We start from the raw sequence: 14,954 nt of genomic DNA, 5'->3' as shown, positions 1-14,954 counted from the left end.
ATCTGGCGCACTATGTCCTGGGTTGGGTCAGGGATGGAGCTGCATCAGCACCAAACCAGTGTGGCCCATCCCTCGATGTTGGAATGAAGTACCACTCGGCGTGAAGCCTACCAGTGGACAAGCCATTGCCCTGAAGCTGACTGTATTTTTTTTTTTTTTTACAGTCCAGGTCTTTTATTTCTTTTTGTACAGCAGGCCATGAATTCATAGGGAATGGGCTCCAGCAGCTCAGGCTCCTTGCCGTTAGTCCTCACAAAGTGTGCTTCTCTGGGTGGAGCAGGCTGGCGCTTCAGCTGAACCCAGGTGCCCTTCTCTTTGGCTTCCTTTTTCTTCTGGTCGTTCTCCTTCACCTGCTTCAGGAAGCTGTCCCTGCTCTTCGAGTGCTTGATGTGTTCAATCCTCACATTAATTCTCTCGGCAAGAATCTTGCCCTTAACTTGTTTGTTTACAATGATGCCCACAGCATGCTGGGTGACATTGTAGACTCTTCCGGTTTTGCCATGGTAACATTTATGGGGCATTCCTTTTTGAACAGTGCCCATTCCCTTGATGTCTACAATATCGCCCTTCTTGTAGATTTGCATGTACGTGGCCAAAGGAACAACTCCATGTTTCTTAAAGGGCCTGGAGAACATATAGCGAGTGCCCCTCCTCTTTCCCTTTGTGTTTGTCATTTTGGCTACCGCTGCCGAAAGGCACTGACTGTATTTTTATAGCTTTGCAGATGTTATACTGATAGCTTACTTACATGATATCTCATTTTGCCTAAACTGTCTTAGCATGAGTCGCTGTCTCCCCAGTAGAGAACTGGCAAATGGGTCTGAGAAATGGAGGTCAGAAGAGCGAAAGTTCAGAAGCTGAAAACTTCCAGAATTTCTCATGAGTCAGCACAGAGATTTCAGGATAGTTTAGCAATTGCAACCTCAACAGCAGAACCAGAGCATGCCCTGTAACATCAAGATGCAGACAACAGAGTCCTGCATCAACCACACACGGCCACACACACTGCAGACAGACACACAGACACGCACACAGATATACACAGAGACAGTGGCAGACACACACACACACATACACGCAGAGACACACATACATAGAGACAGACACAGACACAGATGGACACACACATATACACAGAGACAGTAACAGACAGACACACACAAACACACACACATACATGCAAAGACACACATACATAGAGACACGCACAGACACAGATGGACACACACATATACACAGAGACAGTGACAGACACACACAAACACACACCCACAGACACATACAGACCACACACACACACACACACACACACACACACACACACTCCAGGAATTCAGTGGCCTCAGACATACTTTGCTTACCTTCATTTCCTTCTAAAATGAGAACCCTGCTTGTTGCATGCACAACCTTCGGCAGGTGGGGTGAACACCTATGCTCAGTGATTGACTAATTTGCTAGGGGTGGCCATAGCTCTTGTGTTGGTCCATGGCCTTCCAGCCCTGCCTGCTATCTTTGGGGATCCCAGTTCCTCTCTTCCCTCACGCACTGTTTCAGCCTTCTCTTACTGGCTTGGCAGTCATTCGCTTTAGAGGCAGGCTATTTTTTCTGTTCGTGTTCGAATGTTTCCTCTTGTTGGTTTCCTAGAACAACATACAAATAGACCTCTTGTCCTGCAAAGGGCCCCATGTGCCAGTGTCTCCTCTTTGGGGTTTATTCACTTGTCCTAGCTCAGAGGAGGAAGGATTTTAGGTACTCTGGCTTATGCCATTCCCAGGCCTCTGGAGCACTGAGTATAATAACACTCTGAATGGTGTCCCTGAGCCATATCGACCCTGGGGACAGATGGAAACGTTGCCAGATGTCTCCCTTCAGAGGAAGAATTAGCGAACGAGGATAATGTCCGAAGTGGACTGTGGGTTTCCCTGGAGGCGAGAGGAGTCTCTCTTGTCGTCCCTGTGGTTTCTAGCGTGTAGCTGTTTGACGTTGTGCAATGGATGTTGATAAGCCGTGTAATGACCTCTGAGACTGGCATACGGGTTTTGACCAGAAAACCCAGTACCGGTAAGTTTTTCCAGTTAGTCACAGCCTGTTGAGACTGAAGAGTTAGTGTCGTTCAAGGCCTTCCTGGGACCAGCCCATTGAGAAGGGCAAGGGGAATTCCTAAGACCTACCCTGGTAGGTGAGCAGAACGCGATTTCTTCCTGTCCTTTGTTCATGGAACACATGACCCTTCCAGAGAAGGCCATTCTTCTCTTTCTTATCCATGGCTTGCCTCTTGCTTCCGCTTAAATATTTATTGAGTTCTAAATATTATATATTTCCTGTTTTCTCTTTCTTCTGTTCCTCCCTCAGCCCAGCCAGCTTACAGATTATAAATTTTAATAAGTTTGCTTCAAATGAAAAAGGTGTCAGATCTGTTCCATGTCTTCTCAGGGTGATGCAGGGAAGTGGCTGGGAGAATGACAAATCTCAGTCTGCAACAAACACAGTTTACCCCAAATAAACTTCAAGATGGTCCGGGGAGAAACGAAGCCCTGAGCCGATTATCACAAGTCATACATAAATATGGGATTTTAAGCAAAAAAACAAAAAACAAAAAAAAACCCATCTCCCTCCCAATTTTATTATCTGGGAAATAGATAAAATACATCTTATGGTAACTCCATAGAGAAGATATTTCAAGAGAGGTCTCATTTCTGGGCTGAGGATGTAGCTCAGTTGGAAGAATGCTTGCCTAGAATGCACAGAGCCCTGGGTTTGCTCCTCAGCACCACACACACGGGGCATGGCAGTACCTACCTGTGATTCTAGCACTTGGGAGATAGAGACAACAGATCAGCAGTTCAAGTTCATCCTCAGCTAGGGAGTTTGAGGTCAGCCTAGGATAAATAAGGTCAGTCTGGGTTAAATGAGATCTTGTCTAAAGAGGGCCAGGGCAGGAGGAAGGGGGACTCATGTCTCAAGCAGACATGTGTATGCATACCCCATCCACCACTTAGTGCCAGTGGAGAAATAAGGAGTGCTGGCATATTTAGAAACAAGTCAATTTCTAGTCCCTGTTTGCTACTCTAACCATGTGAGAACCTTGGAGAAATCACTCTATTGAGACACCTGGGCTCCCTTATCTGTAGAGGGGCGTGAACCCACTAAATGATCGTGTTTTTCTTGGGTACTCAAGGCTGGAATTCTGTCATGAGCCACCCACTGTAGGGGGGGTCCCGTTCCAGCTTGCCTCTGCTCCACTGTACAGGCCTGTCCCAGTCACATGCCATCTGGTTCTTGTTACCATTGTTGGACCAGCTGGGCCGTATGGCAGGAGCCAGTTTTTCTCAAAGCCATTTTTCTTTGTCTTGGGGACAGCCGGAAACAGGAGAATGGGAGAAATTGACGGTGCAATTTTATCAGGAACGTGGCCATTTTGCAGATACTCAAGTTGGAAGCCGGAGCACCATCGGGGCTCTCCTTACGTCTCCTTTGCTTTGCCGACCTTCCTCACGTCTCAGTGGTTACCAAGTGCTGTCTGTCTCCAGAATCTCTTGGTTCAGTTGCTTCTTCACTTTCCCCACAGTTTGATGCTGTCCCAAATCGTCTCCAAGTACAACCTCTCCTTACCGAGCTTCCTGCCACACCCGCCTCTTCAGCCGACCCTTCCTCTACCCTGACATTTTGGTCAGCCCACTGCTATCCAGAAGACAAAACTCAAACGTTAGTAAGACAGTAAACTTCACCTAAACTCTTCCAGCTGAACTGCTCCGTTCACTCTTCCCCAACCCATAGCATAGCGTTCTGCTTCCATGTCTTTCCCTCTGCCACACTCCATGCCTAGGCACGTGACCTCATCTCCGTCACCCCAGACTGGCCTTGAACTTGCTTTGTTCCAGAGGATGACCTTGAACTTTTAATCCTCCTGCCTCTGTTTATCCACTGCTGGAATTATAGGCGTGCACCACCATGCCTGGCTTATGCGGGTACTGAGAATGGACCCCAGGACTTCATGTACGTTAGGCAGGCACTGTACTAACTAACTAACTGAGCTACATCCAGACCTCGTATTTCTTTATGCATCCACGACTCCTGTCACCCGAACTAGGCGAGAAACTCTATAGAAGCTCTCAATTAAGCTGGGCCATCACTTCTATTTACTTCAATGATCAGGATGACACTAATATAAAAAGTATCTTGCCGGCTTAGCCCACTTACTCCAGTCTTGGCTGTCAGTTCTAACGCTGTCCCAGGGATCCATTTTCTAGCTTGACTGAAATAACGTGGTGATTTTGAGTGTAGCTAGGGCCTATGATAATACATTTTTCTTTGATCTTCTTTTTTCCCTGTCTTAGGATCCACACAGCTTATTACAAGCTAGACAGATTCGGAGCAAGCCCAGCTGTCATGCGGAGTATCATCACTGAGTTGTGAGTTCAGAATAGGGCCAGAAAGTTGGGACCTGGCAGCCTGGTGGCAAGCTCATCCGCCCCACACCAGTTCCCACACTCACTTCAACGCCTGTTTCCCGAAAGCCCCTACTCTTCCCGAAGCAGCTGCAGTTGCAGGCTCCCAGTTTCACGTCTTTCACTCTAGGCTCTGTGTCAGATGGAGGCTGGAGTCCTGGAATGGACATCCCTGAGAAGGCTCCCTCCTCCTGTGAGGACTAAAACATGACGGTGACCTCCTCCGGGCAGCACACTGTGTGTTCACCGGAATGTATTGTCAATGGCCGAGTTCTCTTGTTTTCCCTTCTGGGGCTCCAGCCAGATGTTGTAGAGCACATCAGGATAATAGATGCCCTGGAAGACTGTGGTGCAAGCTGGAATGGAGTGAGGTTAGGACTGGAATTCCTTCTATTCTTGTGGGAAGCTCTGGAGAGCTATGAGGTTGTTTGCCACTTCCTCAGCGCTAAACGCGATCTTCACCGCTTCCTCTTTAGTTCTCTGAACAAACACTGGAAGCATGCACCAACGCAAGCCCTGCTACCCTGCAAGCCACACAGCGGGAGCAGTGCTTTCCAAAACTGCCTCCCTCTGATGATGGCTCAGCGGTTAAAAGCACCTTCTGCTCTTTGGGAGGACCCAGGTTCCGAGTGTTGGGTCCCTAGAGGACAGGCCTTCGCACCCCCACCTGATCTGTTTTGCTGCGGCACCCAGCATCCATCTGACAGCTCACAGCCATCTGTGACTCCAACCTCAGGGAAATCTCTGACACTCTTATAGAAATTAGTGAGAAAACAAGGACTACTCAGAGAGTCGGAAAACTCAGGTTTAAAATGACGATAGACCCAGGCTGAGCAAGCACTTCAGAGAGACAGCCTAAGCCACAGTATTTTACAGTGGCTATAGGCAGAATAGCAGTGGAAGTCCGGTCTTCTGTCACTGGTAGATTTAGTTGTCCTAATTTTAGACAAGCATTTTATTTACATTTATTTATCTTACTTTATGTCTGTGAGTGTTTTGGATGCACGTATAGTATATATGCACACATTTTCCTGGTGGCCATGGAACTCAGAAGAGGGCATCAGCTCCCCAAAACTGGAGTCAAGGATGATTGTGAGCTACCATGTGGGTGCTGGAACCAGATCCAGGTCCTCTGCAAAAGCAACAAGGGCTTTTTTTTTTTTTTTTTTTTTGACAGCGTTTCCCTGTGTAGGTCCCCTAGCTGTTCTAGAACTAGCTCTCGTAGACCAGGCTGGCCTCGAACTCACAGAGATACGCCTGCCTCTGCCTCCCAAGTGCTAGGATTAAAGGCCCGGCAGCAATAAGCGCTCCTAACTGCTGAGCCATCTCTCCAGCCCCTGCAGCAAGCAGGTTTGACAGATGTGAAACCGAAACAGTGATAGTGGCTTTCTGACAAGTGTCTGGGATTTCCATTTTTAATCTTACACGTGTGTGTCTGCGTGGGGGTATGTGCGTGTGCGTGCAGGCGCCAGGAGAGGACAGAAGCATTGGAGGTATAGGCGATATGAGCCACCTGATACAGGTGCAGGGAACCGAACTCGGGTCTCCTGGAAGAACACTGACCCGTCTCCTGGGCCCCAGCGTCTGTCTTCTTAAAATGGAAGGAAGAGGGTGCCAGCCGAGGGTGCTAGCTGAGGGGGCTAGCTGAGGCAACCAGGAGAATAAGGGTATATGTTGTTTTTACATTTAACCGTTCTAGTCTCCCTTTTCCACATACCTCAAACTAAATAGGACAATGACAGGGTTCCCTTAGAGAAGGCTGAGATACTGAACTTCCTCAGAATCTCCTCATTTTACACACACACACACACACACACACACACAGAGAGAGAGAGAGAGAGAGAGAGAGAGAGAGAGAGAGAGAGAGTCTGCATCAAAATAAAGATTGGCATCTGTGGGGAGGAACTAGTAGCAGGGTGTACAACTTCAAAGAAACCCTTACTTTATAGGAAACAGTGCTTCATTAGGTAGCTTGGACTGTCTCCAAATCCATGATCCTCCTGCCTCAACTTCTCCAGTGCCATGTTCATACCTGGTTAAATAGCTCAGATTTTTTAAAAAGAAAGAAAATTGCTTTAGTTTTGTTATAGGCTCACTGTGTTCTTTAAAAAAAAAAAAAGCACATTGACTTCACAGCTGTGTCCGCCATCATTAACATCTCCCATTCACAGGATACATTTGTCACAGTTCGAAAATCAATATTGTTTCTGTATTAGTAACTAAAATTTAACTTCAATTTTTTTATACTTTTTGACCTATTTGAGAACTTATTTGTTTTGACATGGACATGTCTTATCAAGTTAAAGCCGGTGTTTGGGGACTTTGGCTGCTTAGGGAACACGGCCACATTTAGTTCAGGCTTTGTATTCTCCCCAGGGAGGACAAACAGCCACCTTGGGCAGCTTGGGTCACTGAGGGTAAGTAAGTTCAGAATGGGGCCAGAAAAAGGTCTCCCAGGCCTGCTGCAGTGGAAACCCTAGATGCTCTCTGGCCCTTGCCTTCTGTCCTCCTCTGGTGAGAGACAATAATAGCTGCAGCCTGCCTCCCACAGTTGTGACGCTGGTTCCCACGTGCGGTGTGATTACACGTAAGAGATTTTTATCAAGGTGGTTTCTGAGTCGTGGGAGTTGAGCAGATACTTCAGGGTGAGCTGGTCTTTGAGATACTGCTTTTGGATTTCCACCTACCATCTTGATGAAGGCCTGAATCCGCTGAAAGTAGAACCGGAAGTGACCACAACCCCATGTCCTCATTGCTGGGTTGCATGTCACCGACAGGGGAGGTAAAAATGAAATCTCAATCTCTCCCCCCCCCCCCTTTTCCCCTCTCTCTCCTTTCCCTTCCTTCTCCCTCCCTCCCCTTTCTTTTTCCTCACTCCTTCCCTGCCCTTTCCTGCCTTTCACCCTCCCCCACTCTGCTTCTGCTGTTGGGTTTCCTTTTTGTCCTGATGAATCGTGGGCAGTGCATTGCCTGATGAAGAAAACCAGATGATGAGGACCCTCCTAGCTCCTCCAGAAGCCACTTCTGGTTTGGTTGTTTGGTTGGTTGGTTGGTTGGTTGGTTGGTTGGTTGGTTTTGTTTTTCCCAGCACATGTTGATGTGAAACCCACAACAGCAGGTGGCTCAGGCCCGAGGCAGGTCTGCTCTCAGCAGCCCGTGGACCTGGCTGTAGCAGAGCTAGTGAGGTCGTTAGAATAAAGTGCAGCTCATTCTCCAGTCTCACTTCCGAACCATCTTTCCTCCCCCGTCTGTCTTTGCCTTTTCCTTCTTGCCACACCTTTGGGGAGGGTCCATCCTGAGCTCAGCGTGAGGTCCCGGAATGGATGCCCCACTGTTACCTTCCTCTGTCCGAGCCCTGGGACCTTTCTCCCGAATCTCAGCCCACAGTCACTGTCTCTCCAGATAATGTAATTCAGTTTCACACAGCTCTAACAATTACACCCTGAAAGACTGTTTGGATGACCTGAGAAAACGAAGGCAAACTGAGTTCAAATTCTCCTCTTAGGAAGGTCGGTTGAACGAGAACCGACCAGGTCCTGGGTGCTCAAGTTCTTAGCTAGCTCAGGATGGACAGCATTTCCGCCTTCATGGAGCTGAAAGTTGACGATTATTTTTGAAATATATAAATAACGATAGTATAAAATGTATAAATAATGATAGTAAGGAATGTTGGAGGAGTACGCAAATCTGATGACAGATCGTGAGGGGTCCAGTACAGTCAGTGTGGGGAGGCTGCTCTGGTCAAGGATGTTTGAGGTAAGGATGGAAGGTAAGCTTGAGCAGGCTGGCAGGAAAGGAAGCGTCTGTGGTGGGAGAGACACCTGTGTGTATCAGGAGGAGATGGGAGGCGCACCTCACCCAGGCTCGATGGGAGAATGGCCAGATGGCCAGATGCAGCCTGACCGAATGAATATACCTGTTTTCCTCCCTCTGGCCAGTGCCCACATGCCAGGCCTCTTCATACAGGCCTCTCCATATGTTTGCTTCTACCTCAGGCTACTACCTGTAGCCCATCAATAGATTTCAAAGTTTACTAATCCAAATGACGCTTCCCCTAACTCCAGCTGTGGGGTTCAGCCCCGGTTCTACTTCCAGCCCCCATAGATCTAGAACTTGGCCCCCACCCACCTCCATGAACCCTTCTAGATCAGTTACAGCTCTTAATGTTCTAACCAGAGCAACTTAAGGAAGTTGATTTTGGCTCTCAGCTTGATAGTTCCTTAATGTGGGGTGGGGGATGGTAGTGAGAGCTGCCCCAGCTGTGGCAGCAGAGCAGGAGATCACCTGACAGTCAAGGAAGCAGAGAGAAGTGGCATCTGATACCCAGCTTGATCTTCTTTTTTGCTTTTTATTATTTTTATTTTTTTATTCAGTTCAGGCCCCTTGCCTCTGGATCGATACCACCAGTATCCTGAGTGGATCTCCTCTTCTCACATGAACCTCTCTGGAACACTCCCAAAGATGTGTCTCCTGATGGGGGGGTTCTAACTCTGATTGACAGGAGAGATTAACCCTCACAGTAGCCCTGTTGCTGAGAGATTTAATGGTGATGAATGAGGTATGAAAATCAGGAATTGCCTGCGTGCGTGCGATTCTGAAGTATTGAAAATCTACAGGGCTGAGGAGATAGCTCAGTTGATAAAATGCTTGGCGCACAGCATGAGTCCTGAGTTCAATCCCTACCATCCACCTAAAAGGCAGGTGCAACGGCATGTGCCTGGTGCTTGTGATCTTGGGAAGGCAGAGGCAGGAGAATTAGACTCAAAGGCTAGCCAGTCTAATTAAACTTGTGAGCTCCAAATGCAGTGAGTGACCCTACCTCAAAACTTCAAGTAAAATGTGATTGAGGAAGACACCCAATGTAGATCTCCAAACTTTGGACCTATATATGCACATATACACAGACCCTCTAAATCAGCAGCTCTGGACCTGTGGGCACAAGCAATCCTTTCACATGGCTTGCATATCAGATAGCCTGCACATTGGATATTTACATTATGATTCATAACAGTAGCAAAATTACAGTTAGGAAGTAGCAAAGAAAATGATTTTATGGTTGGGAGTCACCACAGCATGGGAAACTGTATTAAAGTGTTACAGAATTAGGAAGGTTGAGAACCACTTCCCCAAACCCTCTTACACGGACGGCATTCGGGATTCTCTCTTCATAGCTGCACCGCGAGCAAGAGACCGTGGCTCTTTCGAGCTCACTTTAAATAATCCTGCTTGGGAGCTGTTTTTGGTGTGTCACACCATCCCAGATTTCCTTGCCATATTGTGTGTGTGTGTGTGTGTGTGAGAGAGAGAGAGAGAGAGAGAGAGAGAGAGAGAGAAGAGAGAGAGAGAGAGAGAGAGAGAGAGAGAGAGAGAGAGAGAGAGGGGCTCCCCAAGAAATCTAATGTGGAAGTCCTTCTTGTGCTCACTTATGCCCGTGTGTGCCTAGAAGCCAGAGGAGGATATCAGGTGTCTTGCTTCAACACCCTGAGCCTTATTACCTTGAGACAGGGCGTCTCACTGGGCTCTCGAGTTAGGCTGGCAGCTGGCAAGCGCTGCAATCCTCTTGTCTCTGTCCACTTCCCCCACCACACAGGGACTGAGTTATAGACACGCATGACTGTGCTATGCTCAGCTTATTACATGGGCTCTGGGGAGCCATCTCCCAAGTCTTCTTTTTAATGTTGTCTATTTATTTATTTTATCTTATGTATGCGTGCACATACATGAGTGTATTTGTGTATACGTGCACATGTGTGTGAACATGCATGTAGAAGCCATGTGCATCAAAGCTGGCTTCCTCTGCAATTCTCCACCTTGTTTTTTGAGAGAGTCTCTTACTCAAGATCGACTTGAATGATAGCCAGCCGGCCCCAGAGATCCGCCTTGTCCCGGCCCCTACCCAGTGCCAGGGTTGCAGGTGTGTGCTGCCGACACCTGGCTTTATTTTTTCCCTTGTCGGTGCTGGGGAATCCATACTCAGGTCTTTATACTTGAATATCAAGCATTTTATCTACCGAACCATCTCCCCATTCCCCAGAAGTCCATTTTAACAAAATTACATTGGATCATTGGGCAAACTGATCTTAATACATTATTAATAAAGCTATTTTGAGAGTACAGTATAAATCCTATCTAGAAAAGGCTCAGTTCTTTGGGAAGAATGAGCTCAGAGTCACACAACAGTGAAATGTTTTAGTACAGGGGCTGTTCCTGTGAACATAGTTTAGTCGCCCCGGCTTTGACCCATGGGATGTGTGTCAGGTTCTTCAGAAATGAAACTTGGAGCTTGAAAAACATTTAAGAACCCCGTGGTTCAGTGGCTGTGTCTGGGTTAGTAGAAAGTTTGTTCGAAACACCAGTGCCCAGGATCTGCTTCTAACTGATAGAATCCAAATCTCTAGCCTTGGAGCTGAGCATTTTGATCCCTCATAGTCACGGGAGGGATGCTAACATGAGGCACCCTGGGAAACTTCCAACCTGGCCGAGCTTTCCGCCTTTGTGGAATTCCCTACTATATCCATGTTCCTCAGGGTGTGGTCCAAGAACCTGCCGCAATGGAAGCTCTTCTGGGAGCTACTTATAGATCAGCATCTCGAACCTACTGAACCAGAAGATTCATCTTGTGAGATTCTTAGATAGCATCTGATCACGTTAAACGTGATCTCTGACCAGTCACCAAGGCCCTGACTGCCTGAGCACTTCCTGAGGTGGGGACTCAGTGCTTTACTGGCAATTACTTCATTACTGGAAACCCTATTTAATTATCAGATCCGCCCTTCCCGGGTAAGAGTTGGAGGGGACAGTACCCGAGCCAGAAAGGTCAGGTTGGGAACTAAGTAAGAACTAAAGATAGCATAGGCTCCTCCCTCCCTCCCTCCCTCCTCCACTCCCTCCATCCCTCCCTCCCTTCCTTCCTCTTTCTTCTGCCCCTTAGCTCTTTCCTCCCTTCTTCCCTCCCTCATTTCCAGACAGGGCCCTACTGTGTAGCCCAGGTTGGCCTGGAACTTGCAGTCCCCACACTTCCCACCTCTTGAGTGTTGGGATTACAGGAGGGTGACATCTTGTCCACTCTGAGCCTTTTCTTATTGTGAATGTGGCCATGAACTCAGTCCTTAGACAAAAATGAGAAGGATGCTTTAAAAGTTGGGTAAAATAGACAGAGCTACGTTATCTCACTTCATTTTTTAAAATTGCATCTAGAACCTCTCTTTGCTGAGATATAATTTAGTATTTATTTTTGGAAAGGCACGGGCCAGGGTGAAGCTAAGCATGCCTCTTTTGGGTAGAGTCTTAGTGATGACCCGTAGAGGTTTGTTCCGGAATTTTATTGTTATTGTTATAAAAGTTTCCTACCTGTAATAAAATACACAATAAAATATATCATTTTAATTGTTTTAAATATGCAGTTCCGTGTTGTACGGTCTGTTCAGATTACTGTATAATCCATATTTGTTCCACAGTTTTGAACATCTGAAATTTAAAACCACCAAAAGTCATGGCAGTTCATAGGCAGATAAAGTTGGAGAGCTGACTTAATTCAATGGTTCTAGGCTCCTGTACCCTGCAGTTTTTCTGGCTTTGCTTTTTCAGGTCTCAGGCTCCAAACCCACACTACTTTTGGGAGCAAGAAGGCAAACCACGGAGTTCAGGCAAAGCAAAGAATTTCTCAAAGGAAACAATAATTTTCTCTAGATTTCTGGCCTCGCTTTTGTCACACCTCACCAGCCTGAACTGGATCGTGTACCCATTCTTTAATTGACAAAGAGATTTTTAAGGATCCTCGCATCACGACTTTTGGAAGATCATTTTGCCTTCAATATGGCTAAGTACTGGAAGGGGTCAATCCTGGAGCCAGAAGGTCAGGTGGGTATTTGTCATCAAGACAAAAACTAATGGCAGTCTGGAGAAAATGGAGTTCTAGCGAGGAAGGAGCTATGGGGAGTTCCAGAGACATTCCCATGTGGAGACAGTAATTCCATTTTTTTGCCGTTAAGAAAAAAAAAAAAGGCAGAAGTACTTTCCCCTCTCCTCTTCCTCAAGAGAACAATGAGAGCTTTGTGTCCTTAACAATTGGATTTACCCAGGGAGAGTCTGGGGCTCCTTGTGCTGTGGCTACTGTTTAAAGAAGGAAATAAAAAACCAATCAGCCAGCAATAGCAAACACTAGGGAACACCAGCAAGGGCTGGACCCGGGGTGGGGCTGGTGGTGGGGGTGGGGGAAAGACAACAACGACAGCACTTGCAGGTTCCTGGAGTCTGGGGAGACAGAGCAATTGTTGCTGGCTACCTTGAAGATGCAGGACCAAGAGACAGGGTATTTCAGCTCCCATGCAGCATTCCTGAAATGGAGTGGTACCTCCGCCAGGGTGGACTATGGTTACCTGGGACTGGGGTCTAAGAGCTTTGTTCTCCGGGGTCCCCAAAAGAGGGACAGAGGGAGCAGACAGCAGCACACTCGGCCTTGAGCATTGGTGGTGACCATCTTAGTACTAATCCTCATACATGGGGTCTCCTATCCAGAGCATGAGGTCCCTCGCTGATCCTCGGAAGTGAGGATCACTGCAATGACTGGCATAGGGTCTCATCAGCTTCGGGGGGGGGGCGCCTTAAACCAGATTTAAGTGAACAGTGTGGACAGTAAGAATTCATAGGCAGTTATAAAGCAGTTGAGAATTAAGATTATGTGCAGGCACGCCTTACCACCTGCCTAGCTTTGTTTCCGCTGCCCGTTTCTTATCTTCATGGCTTTCTCCCTCACCATCTTCAGTTGGATTATGGCTTACATGACATCATCTCCATGAGTATTTCCCAGTTCCCATATTCAAATATCTCCAACATTTCCTGCTACAGTTCTTTATCCACCCTTGCTCCCCTGAGCCTTGTGGAACCGCCCACCATGTGCTGTAGAATGCTTTGCTTCTCATTGGTGAGGTCGAATGATGTAAATCCCAGGCCAATGGAGGCTGTTTCGACCACCACCTAGTCCAAGTTCATCTGTCAACAAACATGTGCGGGATGAACTAATTAACAAATGGTGGGGCGACCTTGGAGCGACCACATTTTATAATGGCAGACAGGATTTGAAGGGACCCTCCCAGAGCTGGCTGCTCCCTCCTGGACCCTGGATTAGGCACAAACCGCATCCAGCAACCATTTTCCCAGAGAGATCCTTCATTCAGTGGGGAAGAGAAGTTAAGAGGCTGATTTCTGACTCCAAAAATGACAGCAAATGACCTTGCAGGTGTGATTTTTTTAAGAAGGAAAAAGGGGAGGTCTGTGTTAGCAGGGGCTAAGACACAGTGGTGTGTTTAGAGTAGGCATGTAAATTAGGTGAGTCAAAGGGGGCTTTTGATTGCGGAACTTCAATACATTGATAGCTGGATCTTGGTAGTCGTCCTCAGGAGGAGGAAGCAGCCAAATAAGGGAACAGACCTTGGTGGTCAGCTTTAGGGATGTAATCTATGGTTTAGAAGGAAGAGGGAAGGGGAGGAAAAGGTCTGCCAGAGCCATGCCCTGGCCTGCTAAAGCCCTGTTTTCATGTCTGGGCCAGCCGAGCCCTTCAATCCCACCTTTTTGTTCTATTATTGGATCACTGGGTGCTGGGTAAGTGGGCATCCTTCTCTCTGGCTGCTTTCTGCTGACACTGGAGCATTGTTATTAAGGAACCCAATGAAGCTGGGTTCTGATCAAGGTACTTGTACCCTAGGAAACAGGCTGTGAGGCTGGGCTGTCTGGGGTTAGCCAATTTGGAGCTGTCTAGGATGTGGATTCCAAGGACACAGCTGGAGTTGGCGCTGGCGTCGCTGGCGCTGGCATTGCTGGCGCAGTCTGCAACCGGTAAATCAGCTGGAACAGACAGAGACAGAGGTAAAGTTAAGAACTTTAGGGAAATTATTTTTTAGCTTGGATGCATATTTGAAACTTCTAGGCCCAGTACTACTTCCCAGTAGTTGGGAAGAGGAATCCCAATACCAGGAAAAGTGGGGAGAGATCCCAGCATTAGGAGTCAGCAATAGGCAGGAAAGCTTAGGCTGTTGGTTGGCAGGAATACGAACATATCTGAAGTCTGTTTGAGAGTTCTTGAGAAGAGCCAGGAAAATTTTGATTGACTGTATAAGGTTAATTGGGGGAATAACTGTCTTCTGAAAGCTGGGTCTAGTTGTGTTGGGGAGAATAAATTTGAGAGGCTTTTGTTACTTCAGAATGGTCTTTCCTGGAGTGTTCAGGCAGGTTCTGAAATTGAGATATTTTAGGACCATGGATGACTCGGGAGGTTCTTGGCAATGGTTGAGAGGGATGATCTGTAGCAGGTTTGGGGTTGGTGTGGAAATGGTCAAGAGAACTTGGGTTTGGTTCTCAAAGGGTGAGAGACTTGGATGGTGTCTTCATTAGGGTTTCTATTGCTGTGAAGAGACACCATAACCATGGCAATTCTTATAAAGGAAAACATTTATTTGGGATTGGCTTATAGTTTCAGAGGTTTAGCCCATTATTTTCACGGTGGGAAGC

General features: G+C 47.3%; 1 protein-coding gene and 1 pseudogene across 1 annotated transcript in view; one reads left to right on the top strand and one right to left on the bottom strand.

The window, feature by feature from the left end:
- Positions 1–151: 151 nt before the first annotated feature.
- LOC148120814 (large ribosomal subunit protein eL21 pseudogene) lies at positions 152–674 on the bottom strand (annotated as a pseudogene).
- Positions 675–13,456: 12,782 nt separating this feature from the next.
- Mks1 (MKS transition zone complex subunit 1) overlaps positions 13,457–14,954 on the top strand; it is a 38,372-nt gene continuing 36,874 nt past the window's right edge. Inside the window, exons 1-2 of the mRNA XM_085695633.2 lie at positions 13,457–13,686; positions 14,152–14,312. Of these exons, the coding sequence (XP_085551759.2) occupies positions 14,207–14,312 (106 nt within the window). The 5' untranslated portion in view covers positions 13,457–13,686; positions 14,152–14,206. The remainder of the gene's footprint in view (positions 13,687–14,151; positions 14,313–14,954) is intronic.

The sequence above is a fragment of the Myodes glareolus genome, chromosome 9 (assembly GCF_982192425.1).
Source record: "Myodes glareolus chromosome 9, mMyoGla1.1, whole genome shotgun sequence".
NCBI lineage: Eukaryota > Metazoa > Chordata > Mammalia > Rodentia > Cricetidae > Myodes > Myodes glareolus.
Note: the sequence above shows the minus strand (reverse complement) of the source record. Positions and strands in the feature narration are given on the sequence as shown.